The following is an 18,624-nucleotide window of genomic DNA, read 5'->3' as shown; positions in this document are numbered from 1 at the left end:
ATATAAAAAACACTACAGTAGTAATACTAATGATATTAACAGTGAGGCTAAGTGTCAAACTAGCATTTACTGTAAAATTAATAACCATAATAATTAACACAACTTCTTTTCTCATTGTAGTCATTAACACTGTCTGACTAATGAACTAGGTATTTTACCTGTAAGAATCGTTCAATACGGCATGAAGAATGTTCGGGTCCAGCACCATCAAAACCATGTGGAAGTAACATCACCAAGCCACTCTGAAGTAGCCATTTTGCTGAAGAAGACATACATAGATTCAAGAACATTCTGATAGGAAACAAAAAAAATAATGTAATCTGGAATTTTCTAAACTATGAATTAAACAAATGTAAAATTGTTTAGACTTAAATTCAATTATTTTGCTGAGTTTACATCCCAATACTGCTTAAGAAAAACTTAGAAATAACTACGTTATAAATAGATAGAAATGTTAGCAGAACAGCTGAGTTACAGGGACTATATCATTAAACATCACTCATAGCTAACTTGAAGCTACACACCAACTAACACTGCTTTTCATGTGTGGGTAAGACAAATAATTCTACTGCACTTAAGTCAAAACCTTCATTTAGCCAGGAAGGGCAGGCAGTTTTTATCTGTTTAGCGGCCTAGGCAAAAGAGATCATGTATGGATGAGACTGAAAGGGCTTAAGATAGGCACTTTACCCTTTGGCTATAAATTCAACAACTTTTTCCAGCTTTACTTGAAAAAGAAAGTAAGGGTCTAGACTCTAGACCATTCAGGATTTTAGAAATGATTCAATGGGGCATGGTCAAAAATCTGTTGGGTACTACTGGTCTAGAGGGAAGTGCTGCCTCCTATAAAATTTGTTGAAAGGAGGATGAGAGTGCTAAGCATGGTCTGAGTGAGTAGGCCCTGTGATTATACAGTAGAACAGCTAAGGACAGGACACTCGCCTTAGTAGTCAGGGCGACAGTAATTTTTGTGGGATTTCCATGAGTAGCCCTCAGATTTCCCTCGTCTGGAGAATTTTTTCAATTTTTGTTTATTTCTCTTATTTAATTTTTTTTTAATGTAATCTCACCCTGTATCTTCGTGTACTGTTGCCAGTCTTTTTGTAAACCCCTGTGGTTATTGAAGCAAACACGTGTGGGTGAATGCGTGCACGCATGAGTGTAATGTTCATTGTAAATATGTTTCATTATGTGTGTGTACAACCAGTTTAACATAATATGAAAATACATTTTAATATGGAGAAAATTGTCTATATCAAACGAAAATAAATAAAAACCTAAAATATGTAAACTAATATACACCTCTATAAAAGCTACGACTCGATAGTTATAAAATTAATGTGCAGAACTAACTACAACTACAGAGATAACACGTCGTATGTTGAAATCGTGCTATAGCTATGGTAGTGATACTGCACAAGGGACGTAACTCTACCTTTCTCAATTTGTCGGTGAACGGTTGTTTAGCAGCTGGTCAACACTGAATGAATAGATCTATGAACAAAAGCAGTCTAGTTATGACTACCCGTTTTTTTTAAGGGTATACCTAAGAATACATTATCCAATGTGTCCTTTTTTTTTGAAAGCGGTAGGGTTCTGTATTATTTGAGAGAAATTTGGGCACTACTTTTAGAATGCATAGAGTGATTACAAAGGTTTCTTTTATTGACTCATCTAAGTCCACAGTTGAATGGATTAAATGAAAAGACATCCAGCTGAAATAACAATTGCTCTAAAATATACTCTCTTATAAATGCTAGAAAAGGAAAACGTATGAAATAAATATATAACAGATTTCTTAAAAAACAAAAAAACAAAATGGTATACTTACTTTCTCCACTAGTTACATATGTGTCAATAATAGGCTGTGCTCCATTAAAGAAATCACCAAATTGAGCTTCCCAAATAACAAGGTTTTTAGGATGCTCCAGACTCATGCCATATTCAAAACCAAGCACTGCTTCCTCTGATAGAACGCTGTTAGCTGCCTTTAAAAGCAAACAAAATTACAAATAAACAATACGATTGCTGCCACCAACAAAATTACAAGTTCTCAGTGGTTTCTGTACAAAATTCTGATACAAAACCGAGAAAAAATAAAAATTAAAAGAGGATTTTGTCAAAACTTCCAGTAAATTATTTTAGAATTTGTAGATGTTTATGCCAATAAGATGTTGAAAAGGTTACCAAGATATCAGCGGGATTCATTTTCTGTCACCAGCAATGCATTGTATTTATAGTCAGAACACCGAGACTTCAATAGTAGACTTTATCTACTTTACGTGGTTAAGAAGCCTACTATGTAACCACAGAGTTTTGGGTTCAGTCCCAAAGTGCAGCACCTTGAACATCTTCTACTATCGCCCCAAGCTGACTAATGCCTTGTGAATGAATTTGGTGTGTGTGTGTGTGTGTGCATGCATATAAACACGTACATACACACAGAGACACACATGTATATGCTTATATGTATGTCTTTGTGTTTGTGTTTGTCCCCCACCACTGCTTGAAAACCAGTGTCAGTTTGTTGTTTTGTTTTTTTTCACATCCCTGTAACTTAGTGGTGCAGCAGCAAAAGAAAAGTACCAGACTTCACAGAGACAGTCAGAGAGAGTGCCTTGTGATATTTAAGACTCTGCTGACGTAACCTTTGCTTTCCACCCTTTAAAGGACAAGCAAATGTAGCACCAAACTATAGCAGTAAATTGATGGAATTGTTAGAGCATCAGCCATGATGCCTAATTGTATATATTCTGGCACTTTCTCTCTAGAGATTCAAATCCTATTTTCGTATAATAATACTCTTTAAAAGAATTGTGCCATAGATACAAGAGCTTTAAAGACTAAACACTGTAATATCAAACTTATGACTATCTTTTACTAGACTATTCAAATTCACTAGCAAATGATTCAGGAGTTTCAGAAAGCTAAAGAAAAAATTTCTTCAGTGAGAAAATGTAGCCACTGCTGATGGATTCACTGGTTTCTGCACAAACATCATGCAGAAGTTCATCATGTGCAGATGTGTGTTTATATTTCATAAATGTCACTTGTAAATGAGTATGATGTAATAGCAAATCAAATACTATGCTTTTACAAATTGTTTTAGGTTCATATATAATCATGAGTAGACTGACTACCACCCTTGATACTCTAGAACATCCAGGATATGACAGCCTTGAGAGGAATGACCCTACCAGCATTTGGCTGGTACTCGTTTTAGCTGAATAAACAGAAGCAATGTAAAATTAAGTATTTTTCTCAAGGTCACAGTGTAATGCACTACTGAGCCTAGGAATTAAACCCAAGGCATTATGATCACAAGCCCAACACCCTAATTGCCATTTTTTAAAATACAACACTGGCTATTTTACTGGTTATCATTAACAAAGATATGGACACACAAGATATTCCTGGTATATACCTAGGTAACATGTAGGAAAAATACATAAAGATTAAGTAATGTTACCTACCTCAAAGCAACCAACCTGGTCAGATGATATATGGTTCAGTGGTATATAGATATCATCTGACTTTTGATCAACAATCATTGCATGACGATGACTAAAGGTTCCCCGGCCAACATCTTGTCCACTAATGCGAACATTAAAACCTACAGGATTAAATAATATACATGCCTTAAGACTAGAATATTGCAATTTGATACAGAAAATGTCAGTCATAGCTAACAAACTTTATAAGGATATTGAACCAAATGGAGTGACAATTCTTATTTCAGGGCCAGCATTGCATTGAGTCTCAAGTAAAGTTACTTAATTTTGAATAGCCTATTATATGTGTATGTATACATTTAATTGTGGGTTTTCTTCATTACTTTAGGTTTCATGCTTTATAATTTGCAACTTTCAAATTCTCTATTTATAAAATGGTGGTGACACTATCTCTGTTTTGGATTTGGTTACGTGATATTTCATGTAACTTCACATGATATTAAGTGGTGTACAATAAAGGCACGTGACTTAGTTGTTAGAGCATTGGGCTCACAATCACGAGGTAGTGATTTTGATTCCTGGGCCTGGCTGTGTTGTGTTCTTGAGCAAGACACTTTATTTCACATTGCTCCAGTTCACTCAGCAGTAGAAATGAGTTGCAACATCACTGGTGCCAAAGTAAAAGGTAGACTGTATGACGCATGTGTGCGAACAGCCATGCCACATGGCAGTGAAACATGGGCCATAACTGCTGAGGACATTTCAACAGTAAGCATTCTGTATCTGTTGAGGGCACCATGTCAAAAATGTAAACAGTTTTGCATGCAGTTTTTATTTTAAGATCAGTGCAAAGTTGTATGAAGGTAATTTTGTGTAGTCTCAAGTTAATTAAAGCTATCTTTTAAGATTACCCTAGTATACTTCTCTAAATAAATCAAACTGTTCTTAGCTAAAAACATTAAAATATCCAACTATATCCTGATTATAATGTGATCTCTGAAAATTATGAAATAAAATAGAATTTTGAATACCTTGGTACAGAAGAGAACCAATAGCCAAAGATTCAGCAGTTGCCCAGTCCAAGTCTATTCCAGCTTCAATTTGCTTTTTACGGCGATCAATATGTGTCTTTTGAATAGTCGGGTGGACATTCTGAAAGATAAAATATAGGTATTGATGTAGTAAAAAATACCATTAAATTAATTCTAACTCAAAATAATACACACTGGATTTCACTAGCAACATACATTACAATTTCCTCCCTATTGTTCTGGTATAGGTTAACAACTTATTGTACCTATATAAATTGTTTGTTCCTTTTTGAACTAATGGAAATTAGCATACCTTCTCTACATTTGGCTAGTTCAGCATTGCACTAAAACAATATAGTATTGTAATAAATTAGTAAATTTAACTAATCAAATATTAATATCTTGGTTACATTCTTTGATAGAATCTTTTAAGTTGAGTCTTTCATTTGTGTAAATGACACGACACGTTGAGAAGGAACCAGGCATCCAGCTGAGAAGCTAATGGTTTACATCATGTTACTGGCACTGTGTTCAGTCAATGATCAACATACTAATCAATAGGTGAGACTAACTTGAACTAAGAAGGTTGTAAAATTTACTGCCATAGTGACATTACTAGTGTTGTGAAAGTGACAAGGCAATCATTGACTTACATTGCAAATTCTAATTCAGGGCACAAGAAACATTTCTTATAATAGACCAGTCATATTCAAGAGTGAATGAGATGTTATCTCTTATGAACGTAAAATGCAGTCCTATCAATCTGATACACTGGTTTCATCCTCTGACTAATTTATGAAATGTATTTGTTCATAATGAGATACAAATCATTGGTTTCTTTTATTAATGCATCTTAAATGAGTAACATAATCATCATCACTAAATGTCTGCTTTCCATGTTGGCATGGGTTGGACAGGAGTTGGCATGCCAGAAGACTGCGCCAAGCTCTACTGTCTGCTTTGGCTTGGTTTCTATGCTTGGATGCCCTTCTTAATGCCAACCACTTTACAGAGTGTACTTGGTGCTCTTACATAACATCAGCACCAGCAAGGTCGTTAATTAACTTGCAAGACAAAGATGCCTCAACTGAGCAGGGAATAGTATTGAGGAAGGTGGTTTTGTGCCAGGTGATGAGAGGTTACAGAATGATAGAGAGATAAAAGAAAAAGTGTCTTGCAGTAGAGGAGATACATGGTTACCCCACGTGCTAAATATTAAGTTATGGTAAAAAGGAAACCAGATTGAAGTAGGTATTAAAGAAACACATGCCAAACTGTCAAACCCTTCTAACTTAATTTTTCTTTCTTTTCTCCCACTATGCCTCATCTCACTTCCAAGGCCCTATACTGTGCACATGTTTTTCAATAGAACCCTTTCCAAAACTGCATCACTCTAGAACCATCTCCTCCCATTTGTATCATTATTACCTTATTCCTCTCTCACACAAATCATCTTCAATTCAAAATTAATATTAATGAGGTTAGTCTCCCTCACATAGTATTCCATTGGGTTCAGTCATGCTCTTCCTCCTTCTTTAGAGACTAATGAATAAAAAATGAATCAGTCAGTAAAAAAGTATGCGGAAAATAAATATGTGGCCACTTACTGTTGTCTCTGGAACAGTCACAGACTTGTCACCAATGAATTTCAGTACATCTACATCAACTCCAGTATCCCAGGAAGTAATGTTGTCAGAAGCTTGAACATAACCATCCCATTGTTTCAGCAGGTGGAATTGCTGTATTTCAGAGTAAAGAATTGGGAACATTAGTGAAGAATCATGCAAAGAATTTATCAAAACTTAATCTAGCAATTAGATCATCTATGAACAAATTTCTAAGTTTTGTTACATATTCTAGCTTCCTTATCAAATTTTTCACTTTTTTTTGTCCTATTTCAATTTACATTTTCCTGTTTTATATGCATTTTGCCATGTTGAGTAATTTAGATTTCAAAAATAGGCCATACATCTTGTAGAGCAAATTTGTTTTATAATTGTCTGAAATAATAATACTTGGTATTGATCAGATAGTCACCACCATCATTAATATTTTACATTTATTTATCCTCACTTGATGCATACACTAAAGAGAAAACTACCAATTTCTATTGTTATTTGAATTTTTTCATGATTGGTGGTGGTGATAATTTTACATCTGGATGTCTCTCATATTGTAATTTATATTTAAGGTTACAGCTCTTCTAGGTAAGATGTCTTTGCTAAAGTTGGCAGAATTTAGTCTTACTTAAAATTAAGTTCTTTACTTCTTTAAAATGCATATAGCTGGCCAACAAAGAAGCCAGTGTATAGTTGCTTAACCTGCCAGAATAGCAAACAAATTCCTCTCAGAAAATATCTTAGCTTCTTAAAGAAAGGACACAATGGATAATACAATCTTTCGTTTCTTTCTAATTGTTGGCGTTAGGAATGGCATCCAGCTGTAGAGAATCTGCCAAATCAGATTGGAGCCAGGTGTAGCTATCTGGTTTCACCAGTCTTCAGTCAAATCGTCCAACCCATGCTAGCATGGAAAGCGGTTGTTAAACGATGATGATGATGTTTGTTCTTCTGTAGATTCAAGTTTTTCTAAAATTTAAATCCAGCAGACACTGCCAATTAGTTCTGCAATAGGTGTATATCTCTTATTCTCAAAACTATCAAAATGTCCTCCCCATCAAATACAGATGGATATTTCTAAGACCTTAAGGTTTTCTCAGTGTTTTCATTGTCTAGCGCTTCTCCACACACCTAACAGACCATGACCAACTCATTTTTCCAAATTTGATGGAAGGAAACCTCATAATTCAGTTTGAGCTTCTAAGTGCTATTCAATCTGCTAGAAATAGCAGTAAAATTCACATCAAATCACACCTCTGTTAGCATATTAAAATGAAAAAGGTCACATGGTATTTAAAAAATATGATTTAAGGCTTTAGAAAGCCCATACTAATGCTTCAGTGTCTTGAAAGATGTGTTATACACAAGTATGATTAATAAAACAAGGTAGTAAATAGTTTTTCTAGAAGTATTTTTTTTTAACTTTAAGGCATTTTTTAACCTTCCATGTATGGAAGTAATATTTTCTTTCACCTCCAGCACATTGCAAAGTCAAAAAGATTGAGAACCACTCCAATACATAATGTAATTTTGGATGCCATTTAAAAAGAATGCTTTTGATTATGGCTCTAATTAATCAGAGCTAAACTGGGGCTATCAGCAATATCCAGAGGTCTCTGTCAGTTGAGATTGACCTTTTACCTGCATCTGTATTTGCAGGGCCACGTAAAGTTTCTGAAGAAAACTGGCAATTGCCCATGCAAACAACATTTTAATCAATATACAGGGTGTCCACAAAGTCTGGGTACTTGGGAATTGACACATACTTTAAGAAATTATTTCTTATATTTAATTGTTTATGTTATGATTTTATTTACTCCATGTGCCCACATGGAGATTAACACATACTTTAAGAAGTTATTATTTCTTATATTTAATTCTTTATGTCATGATTTTATTTACTCAACGTACCCAGACTTTGTGGACACCCTGTATAATGCAACAACTTTTACTCAGTTTATAACCAAGAAGCCTATGTTTACCTCAGGTATGTAGCTATCTGTTTTATTGAAGTTTTCAACCAGGACATTATTCCATTCTTGAACAAAGGATTTCAGTTCAGACTCAGTGCACAGATCTTGTTGCTGATTAAATAAAAATATACATAATAGTTATAATATGACATTTTTAGAAAATAGCAATGAAACCTCATTGTATTTACTCTACTAAATGTTGTTCTATTATTGCCATTAAATTTTCCCATCATGTAACTTTTCATTATTTCAGATATAGTATTTTTTCACATAAGCACAAGGCCTTGACTCTGTTGGGTGGATATAGCTGATTATATCGGCCTTGATACTTTATTTTACTGATGCATACCCATCAGAAGAATAATGAAGTTGATCTCTGAAAGATTTGAACTTAAAATATAAAAGGATGTAAATAAATACCACTAGGTATTTTGCCTGATGCTCAAATGCTTTTGCCAATCCAGTATAAGATTAGGATAGAACATCTAGATATAGAGGTTAGCAGTGAGTATGAAAATAAGGGGTCCTTGACCAAATGCTGACTGCCCTGGTGAAGATCTCTGTAGATGTTCCGACCCCTTTCACAGCAACACCAGAGTTACCAAAGGCCAAGTGACAAAACTCCTGCAGAGTAGCACAAAATTGGTTAAGTCAAATGTTGTGATTCAGCTAGACATTTGTGTCAGCCTCAACATTTGATCTTTTTAAGTAGAAGTAACTAACTGTACCAAAAAACATCACTCATCTTTTCTTGAGCCAGATGTCTTAAGTTGCTTTCTCTGCAGCTTCTGGCAATTTCTTTGAAAAGTATTTTATTTATTTTTCATCTAGCTTAAACTCCTAAGCAACAAGTAAACCCTGGATCAAATAAATCCTTTAACAACTTCTCTACAAGAAGGCATGTTGCCTCCTATCCAGTATATAAGACTATCTTGCATATACAGTATGTTGTATATTTAATTTTTGTTCAATGATTTTATCTTTTATAGAATTTATTTAAAGTACCATATTTCCATGTTAGCTTTCTAAAAATATATATTACAAGAAAGATTATATATTTGTAACAGACCAGTGAACTAAATACTTTATAATATGTAATTTTATCTTTGTTCATTCTGAGTTTAAATCCCACTAAAGTTAATAGCAAAAATAACAGCAATATATCAGATTTAATTCAGTTGCTTACACTCTGCCTCCTCTGTAAAAATGAATCTTTCACAAGTTACAAAGAATAAATATTTATTTAAACTAGAAATATGAATCTTTCAGTGACAAAAAAAAAAAAATCATATAAAATAACTTTAAGAAGCCGTAATAATTACTTTGGAGTAAATAACATTTACACATGATTCAGAACAAAATAAACATGCAAAGGAAGAGTTAATGTATTTTACCGTAAGTTGCTGAGCATACATATCAGGTATACTCATACGACTTTCTACTGCTTTATACATGATAGGCTGAGTAAACATTGGGTCATCAAGTTCATTGTGGCCCCATCGACGGAAACACACTAAATCAATAATTATGTCCCTGTGGAACTGCTGCCTGTAGTCCACTGCTATAGCTGCTGCTTGGATTATAGCCTGGCAGAGAAGAGAAACAAATAACAAAAGTGTAGAGAAATAATGAATAATCTATCAGGTGTTTTATGACATGTACAGATTTTTTTAAATAATTTTTTTTTTACTGTTATCTATTATGAGTTAACAATGGGGCATCTATGTGGATGTCTGTCATTCTAGAAATAGCAGTCTTCATCTCTAATGTAATTTTGTTAAAATAATTACTTGCCTCTTGGCTTGTTTAATTTCTTGTTTCTTTGGTTTAATTTCTCATCCGCCATGAACACTCTGAATATAAATTATTATTACTGCTACTACTACTTTCGTTCCTCAAGCCATCTTCTCAAATTAAACTTGCTTCTGGTTGCAGTTTCTATCTAAAAATAAAAATCCTTATCCCATGAGCTCCCTTCCATTCCAATCTGTTCAGTTCTGTTCCACACATCTCCTTCTACATATTCTTGCCCAGTCGCCAAGTGTTGATGACGTATTGCTAAGTTAAGATTCTCTCGTTTTTTGCAATCTTTCATACATTCATTCCTCATTAATACTTTAAATGTATTGTTTACTAACAGCTAGTTTTCAGAAGCTAACCATTTAAACTGATCCCCTCAATATATAACCTCTTCATCTCTTATGTAATTTCGTTACAATAATTACTCGTTTCTTTGGTTTAATTTCTCATCTGCCATGAACAATCTGAATGTATATTATTATTATTACTACTACTACTACTTTCGTTCCTCGTACCATCTGCCAAAATTAAACTTTGTCCGCGGTGTGCCCACCTCTCCCGCCCCAACAACCCATACCGGATATCTCTATCTTCCCACCATCTACGCCAGATATCTCTCTCTCCTCTCACTACCATTACCTGATGACTCTTCTCTCAACCTCTCCTCCTCACTGGGCTGTTCTCTATATATTACCTGCACTCTCTCTCTCTCCTGGGACAAATGCAACTAGCTCAGCTGCCCATCTACTTAACCAGCTATCTTTCATTTCATTCTGTCTAGAAATTTGTCACGTCCATTACCAGATGACTCTTGTCTCAATCCCCCTTCCTCACTGGTGCTGTTCTCTGTATTACCAGCATGCTCTCTCTCTCCTGGGACAAATGCAACTAGGTTAACTGCCCACCTACTTAACCGACTATCTTTCGTTTCGTTTAGAAATATGCCAACAACTACTCAGTAATTTTCCATGCACATATCAATTGAAGGAGAAAATTAATGGGCTGTACGTGTGCGCTTGTTCTTCTGTGTGTGTGTCCTCTCTTTCTCTGTCTGAAACACCTTCTCCTTGCTGGTGGTACCCTCCATCATACCTTCAATCCCCCCCCTCTCTGGACAAATGCAACTTAATCTAACTTAATCTAACATTGAAATATCCATATTTGCAACACCTCTTAAATTTATATTATTATTATTTTTTTTTTTACCATAATGCTTATACTTACAACACTGCTAACACCTATTCCTACCTCCAGTAAGGACAATAATCTTAACATGCTTGAATATTTGAATGATGTCAGGTCAGAAGTGAGAATGGGTGAAGCATGCCCAAAAAACAAACACAACAACCTTCCTCTCTTTTTCAAGCGCTGAATAACATCTCTCCTCCCCAAGCCTCACCCCACATTCCTTTCCCAGTTTTCAGAGTTGGCACTGTCAATGTAGGCACACTGAAGGGTAGGTCAAGTGAGATTGTAGAGATGCTTGAAAGGAGACGTGTCGATGTATGCTGCATACAAGAGGTAAGATGGAGAGGAGCTTCAGCTAGGGTCCTCACAGGCAATGTAACATGGATGGAATAGGGGGTGTAGGCATACTCTTTGCGGAGAAATGGGTAAGGTCATAGAGATTGTCAGGGTATACGATAGAGTGCTTAAGCTCAGGCTAGTCCTGCAGAACAGCACAGCTACAATTATCACTAAAAGCTAAAGAAACAATCATCTTCATGCCTTAGCCTACATGAGAGACCTAACATCCACAGTATAACCCCAACAGGGTATAAATCAATGGTGTTTAAACTACCAGGCTGATTTCATAATAATCTGGCTGGTATATCAGATATCTCTACTTTCAAACTGGTTCACTTATACAATTGCTAATCTACTACACATATTAGCTCAAAGATGCATGTTTTCTCATCTCTATTCCTGATGCCACTAAAATATTCCCTATTCCTGAATATCTCCACAAACCTAGCTCATCCAATGCAGCAACTGTTTGCCATCCTTGCTGCATCTCTCATCCAAAACCCTGCACTTAACTCATTAGCCAATCATTACTCTCTTTGTTTAGTCCTCTTATTTGTTTTCCAACTGACATTAAACTACAGAAGTTCAAACTACACATTCACTGCAGTACCTCACAAAACTGGATACTTTGCAAAGATTAGGGTGCCATTGCACTGCCCCTCTTCCTTCATGTAATTAACGAAAATAAAAAGAAACTTTATTTGAAAATCAATTTGAAAAGAATAACTGATAAACAAGTACAAGTGATTTGTCTATATATGGATAAGGGCTTTGAGTACATGATAACAAAATATGATCAGACATTGCAGAACATACTTTTGGGTCATCAGCATTCACATGAAGAACAGGGTAACCATTTATCTTTGCCTGGTCTGAGCAATACATGGAAGACCTGGAAGAATAAGAATACAGAGAAGACACATTTTAAATACATTCCTGAGTCTTAATATACAATTAGAATGGAAAATAAATAAATAAAATTATTTCTTTTCAGAAAGTATGAAGTTAACTTCATCAGGTTAGTGAATACAGTCAACTAAATTGAACAACCACCAAGCCATAATATATTGTTGTAGCTAATTTTACTGATTCCTATACACAGAAAAGTGAGGTACCAAACAAGAAACCACATTCAATCAAGTTGGCTTATTTTCATCACAATTGACAAAAGAATAGATGAGTAGATACTTAGTAAAACACTCGAAAGAAATTTATTATTATTAGAAAGTATTACATGTTACTTTAGTTAGAAAGGATGTTATCTTGAGGTTAAGTGACAAGTCTCAAGACTCAAGCATCTTCCTTAGGGTCCTTATAAAATACAGGACAGCACTTTTCTGCAGGTCTCAATTCCAGTAACCTTCAATCTCTTAGGTAGTTGTTTGGATTTTGTGCCAAGTGCACCACTAATAACAAGAACACAATCTCTTAATCTCTATGGCTAGATCCTGATATTTTTCAATTTCTTTGGTAACACTCTATTATTATATAGTAAAGCCTATGATCTTACACTATTTTTTTATGTCCTCTACAATCATATCTAGTCATCTGGTATCAACAGTATGGTCAGTCTTTATGGAAAATCCCATAAAATTCTGTAATTATTATTCACCATCACAACCTCTGGCTGGTAGGTTAGAGTAACATGAACTGAAATGCTTTGCTAAGAGACACACCATGCCACCTAATCTGGGAATTTGTACCCATGACCTTGTGATCATGAGTTCAACACCTTTACCACTAGGCCATAGACCTTCACCTACTGTACTGCATCTGAAAAGTATATAATCTACTGTATTAAGTATTTTTACAAATAGATGTCTTTCTTAATAATAACCACTTAATAATAAAGAATAGAATCCATTTTGTCAGTCACAAACGTTCAACTATACTGATAAATATCTGCCTTACAGAATCATAGTCATTTAGAACCTTGTGTGAAGTAAAGGTTTGATTCAAACTCAAGCCATGGGCAAGATTTCAACACTTGAAACTTTTTTTTAGCAATTATAGCATATACTAATTAAGGTCATTGAAAATTTACATGGACTCACCTTCCTCTTTCAGCTTCAGTTGTGAAACCAATTTGGTTGTTAACTATCAGATGTATGCTGCCACCAACAGAAAAATGAGCACACTCAGCAAAACTAAAGGTTTCACTGATAATACCCTGAAAGTGTAATGTAAGCACAAAATAATAATAATCTTGATAACAATGAAGAGGATATTGGAGATGGTGATGATGATGATGCCAATATTGATGATGGTAGCCTTCTTTTTTCATATAAACATAGCTAATTATTCAAATCCCCATTGAAAAGCGGCTGTTTTTGGTTAAAGACTCTATTGGGGATAGAAAAGTGAAAAGCTCCAATTTGAGAAGACTGGTGTTGGTCTATCTCAGCAAATAGCATTTCAACAACAGTGAATTTCATCTCTGATGAGGTTCCTTGCTCCAAATATATTACAATTCTTTTCATATCAAGGCACACAAACTATTTGGTGAATTCCAGTGACGAGACGTTGCTCAATATGCGACAATAAGATATGGGCAAGTTAAACGGAGCACAGTAAATGGATATTAGAAGTTTCTAAAATAACATAGAAAGCATATTCTATGAAGAGTTGGTTAAGTTCTCAGTAAACCAAGTAACTGCCCTAGTTTCAACGTCAAATTTTAAGTCTCATTCCTATCACACAGCTAATATAATACCCTGGAGAAAAGGTACGTGTGTGTGTGTGTGTGTGTGTGTGTGTGTGTGTGTGTGTATATACTCTTTACTCCTTTTATTCTTTTACTTGTTTCAGTCATTTGACTGCGGCCATGCTGGAGCGCTGCCTTTTAGTCAAGCAAATCAAACCCAGGACTTATTCTATCGGTGTCTTTTGCCGAACCGCTAAGTTACAGGGACGTAAACACACCAGCATCGGTTGTCAAGCGATGTTGGGGGGAAAACACAGACACACAACCACACATATATGTATATACATATACATATGTACGACGGCCTTCTTTCAGTTTCCGTCTACCAAATCCACTCACAAGGCTTTGGTCGGCCTCAAGCTATAGTAGAAGACACTTGCCCAAAGTGCCACGCAGTGGGACTGAACCCGGAACCATGTGGTTGGTAAGCACAGATTAAAAATAAAACTATAAGTACCTGAGCTGAGAAGGAAGCATCACCATGTACTTGGAAACAAAGTACATCTTTATTTTGAGTTACACCGTCATGACCATAGTCTCCGATCTTCAGAGATTGTATCTTTGCACGTGCCTTACCCACAGCCACAGGATTATTAGCCTGTTAAATGGAACAAAAATTATTCTTTTGACAAAAGAAAATAATAATATTAATAGTAATTTCTAACATAGGTACAAAAACAAAAAGCTAAACAGATGGAATTAGTCAATTAAATCAACACTAGAACTTGACAGGACTTCATTTCATCTCTAACTAAATATTGTAAAGAATTTTGCCCTAAAAGAAATTATGATTTCAATATTGGAACAAGATCACACATTTGGTAGAGTGCTTCAATGGAAGAGGTTATGCTGGCCTCTATGGTATCTGAGTTCAAAACATTGAGATACAAATAAATTTCACATATTTTTATCTGATGCTCAATCAATTTACCCCTCCATCATTTACCTGATAATAATTTTTAACAAAGGTATAAAGGTACCAATTTTAGGGTACCATTTATTTGACTAGAATTTATTTATAAAATTACCAGCTGATCAAAAGGCAAATTTGATTCTAGTGAAGTTAGAACTAGAAGATATAACCAAATATTGCATTCCATCTGTTAGCCTGATGATTCCATCAATCACTGTGTTTTCTAATAATGATAATTTTCAGGCACAAACCCACACATTTTTAGAGAAAGACACAATCAATAAATATGATACAAGTATATTAACAGTATTCATTTAAGTGACGATGTTCATCAAGTTATAAATCATCATCATTATTATTATTGGAAATCCATCCATACAATGTGCATGCATCAGGCTATAAAGAAAATGGCATTTGAATAGAAGGAATAGCATAGGTGCAGGCATGGTTATGTGGATAGGGATTTTATTTATTAGCATAAAGTCTGGAGTTCTATTTCACTGTATGGCACTTTAGGTAGAGTAATGCTTTGTGAGTGAAAGTGACAGATAAAAACTATACAGAAGTCCATTGTATGTGTATAGGCATAGCATAGGTGCAGGCATGGCCATGTGGATAGGGACTTTATTTGTTAGCATATAGTCTTGAGTTCTATTTCACTGTGTCAACCAGAATATCTGTTCTTATATACCATTTGTCACAATGTGCTTCCTTGCATTGTTGTAGCTTTTGAATGAATGCCACCCTGATGGCTAGGCGGACAGGGCTCAGTCTGTGTGCCTGTGTGCTTACATTCTGCAACTTACCACAGAGAGTAAAGAGCAAAAGGTGGTGACATTAGTTGACAAACCTTGCTTATGAATCAACCCAGACGACTAGTATAAATATGTTCCTCACTTGAAAAACAGATGAGGTTAAGCAACAGGAAAAGCATCTGGTTCTAAAGACAATGTTTCAATATGTATTTGTTCACTCTAAACTAGCATGGAAAAAATGGACATAAAATGAATGAACAAACCTGTGCCATATGATATTTTAAACTTACCTCTAAATGAGATGGATTAGGAATCAAAGACACATGAACACTATTATCACCATATTTCAGATCTTGTGATGTGTCTGAAAACAGAGAAATCAGTCAGCGTAACTGCAGTTACTAACTATCAATTCTTTTGGTTCAAATATAAAACAATCCTATTATTCTAGGCAGACAAGCTTGAACAGATACGCATCAAAGTGTTAGTCTAATAGTTTGTAGTTTTAAGATTTCCATTCTTTTACTTTTAGATTCAACCACTTCAGTCACTGAAGTGTTATACGCACTGAACTCTAATCTTTTGTGTTTCAGCTACTCTATTTTTTTAAGTTTCACTCTTTTCTGTGTTATTCTCAGTGTACTCCTCAAAAGTTATACAGGCTGAAAATGTTGTTTAGCTCCAGGTCAGCCGTAATTAGGCAAATTTATAGTTAAAAGCACTCTATCCATGATCATCCTGTTTTGTAAGAATCTATAAGATTACATCATATAAAGCATCTTTCTCCTTTCTCTTAAGGCAGTAGAGTATGATTTGAGAGATTTGGCTGTTGTATCTAACTGGTTGTATCTACATGCTATTAATATTCTTTTCTTCTTAATATTTCATGTTACAAGGTTAGTGTAATGTATAGCATTGGATGAAATGCTTTACAGTATTCAGTTACAGACTACTGGGTTTGGTGTTCAAATACTGCTGAAGTAAACTTAGCCTTTTATCTTTCCAAGGTCAACAAAATAAAACCATTTAAGTACTGGGATCAACAAAACCAACTATATCCCTCCACCAAATTTGAGGTCTTGTGCTTATGTAAGGAATCAATATTACTTCTTGTTACATATCTATAAAATACATAGATTGTGCTTTTAAATAAGCTTTCTCAAGATCTCTTATCAAACAGTTGCCTCCACATAAACACATATATACATTCAAAGTTGAGGCTTCACAGTCTCTATTCCAAGTTTCCTGTTTCTTTTATGTTCTTCAAAGCTTCCCTACATAACTATATTTCTTCAAGGCTTTGAAGAAGCAAGCAAAAAATTAGAATCAGATACTTAAAGTAGTGACAGAGTATAGTTTCAATATTAAATTTCTGAATTGTATGAGGTACTCATTTCTCTCAATAATTAGTGAACATTTCGAGTTATTCTACCTGTTGATTACAACAGCTCAGGAGAAGGCATGTGGCTTACAGGTTAGGGTGTTCAGCTTATGATTGTAAGGTCATGAGTTTGATTGTCGATGGGGTGCTGTATCCTTGAGCAAGATACTTTATTTCATGTTGTACCAATTCACTCAGCTGGCAATTATGAGTAGTACTTTTGTTTCAAAAGGCTAGCTTTGTGACATTCTGTGTCACACTGAATCTCCCTGAGAACTACATTAAGGGTACACATGTCTGCGGAGTGCTCATCCACTTGCATGTTAATTTCATAAGCAGGCTGTTCGGTTGATTGAATCAACGGGAACCCTCATCATCATATCTAACATATAGCTTGGGGAACCAGAGATGTATAACAATGCATGTCTCAAAAGGTAATTTGTCTTCTCCTGGACACATTCTTCCATCCTTTGTTAGCTTTTATTGTTAATCCTCCTCAGTTCTCCATACACTCTCTTCCTCCACTTAACTGGAGGAAAGAGGGCTGATTTAGTCATCCAAGCCACTTGACAGATTCCCAGGGTTACTAGGAACCAGTAGCAGCTAAAAGAGACATAACGTTTATATTGGGTATAGATAAAAACAACATTTACATAGACATATAAATTAAAAAGTCTTATTTATGTATGTCTACATATAAAAGGAAAAAAACCCCCAGATAATTAAGAAATTTAAAACTTACATAAATGTGATAAAACATCACCACTTCCCTTGGCCATAGGAGGTAACTCTGTCAGACCTTTCATCTATAAGAGAATAATTTATGAATGTCAGGTATATTAAAATATTAAAAAAAAGAAAAATTTGGTTTATATATGACTTAACACAGAGAATTACTACTTCAGCCAACTTTTTTTACTAGACACTGACTTTAGGAAGAGCATATGCCAGTAAAGACCATGTCAAAAATTGAAACATATGAGCAAGACATGGTCCCTTGATTCAGACCATGACAACAACCTGTACAATCCATGCCAGCATGGAAAGCATATAATAATGATGATAATAATCATATCTCAAACAGCACTGTACCAATGTTAACAATCCATAGTGGTTATAGTATTACAAATGTACAGGCACACAGCATGTAAACTTTGAAGCATGTAAAGAATATAGCTATTTGAAAACACAAATATGCAGCAAGAAAACACAGCAAGAAAACACAAATACGCAGCAAGATACAAGAAGCTGATGTCACTCCAGACAATGCCAAACAATCTCATTTTTTCTTCTTCTTCAAATATTTCAAGACTAGTCTAGGAAGGCTCAGCAATGTTATTTTACAAGTGTATCACGTAAAATACACCATTTTGAGCGTGGTTGTTGCCAGTACCGCCTGACTGGCCTTCGTGCTGGTGGCACGTAAAAGCACCCACTACACTTAGGAAGGGCATCCAGCTGTAGAAACT

At 35.0% G+C, this 18,624-nt stretch overlaps 1 protein-coding gene across 1 annotated transcript in view; it reads right to left on the bottom strand.

The window, feature by feature from the left end:
* Window positions 1-18,624, bottom strand: part of LOC106874001 (2-oxoadipate dehydrogenase complex component E1) — a 53,016-nt gene that overhangs the window by 15,540 nt on the left and 18,852 nt on the right. Inside the window, exons 8-19 of the mRNA XM_014921555.2 lie at window positions 17,898-17,961; window positions 16,065-16,138; window positions 14,564-14,704; window positions 13,457-13,572; window positions 12,219-12,294; window positions 9,470-9,661; window positions 8,085-8,186; window positions 6,091-6,222; window positions 4,484-4,604; window positions 3,474-3,613; window positions 1,832-1,988; window positions 159-259 (exon numbers count right to left, since the gene is read on the bottom strand). Of these exons, the coding sequence (XP_014777041.1) occupies window positions 159-259; window positions 1,832-1,988; window positions 3,474-3,613; window positions 4,484-4,604; window positions 6,091-6,222; window positions 8,085-8,186; window positions 9,470-9,661; window positions 12,219-12,294; window positions 13,457-13,572; window positions 14,564-14,704; window positions 16,065-16,138; window positions 17,898-17,961 (1,416 nt within the window). The remainder of the gene's footprint in view (window positions 1-158; window positions 260-1,831; window positions 1,989-3,473; window positions 3,614-4,483; window positions 4,605-6,090; window positions 6,223-8,084; window positions 8,187-9,469; window positions 9,662-12,218; window positions 12,295-13,456; window positions 13,573-14,563; window positions 14,705-16,064; window positions 16,139-17,897; window positions 17,962-18,624) is intronic.

This window comes from Octopus bimaculoides, chromosome 4 (genome assembly GCF_001194135.2).
Source record: "Octopus bimaculoides isolate UCB-OBI-ISO-001 chromosome 4, ASM119413v2, whole genome shotgun sequence".
NCBI classification, from domain to species: domain Eukaryota; kingdom Metazoa; phylum Mollusca; class Cephalopoda; order Octopoda; family Octopodidae; genus Octopus; species Octopus bimaculoides.
Note: the sequence above shows the minus strand (reverse complement) of the source record. Positions and strands in the feature narration are given on the sequence as shown.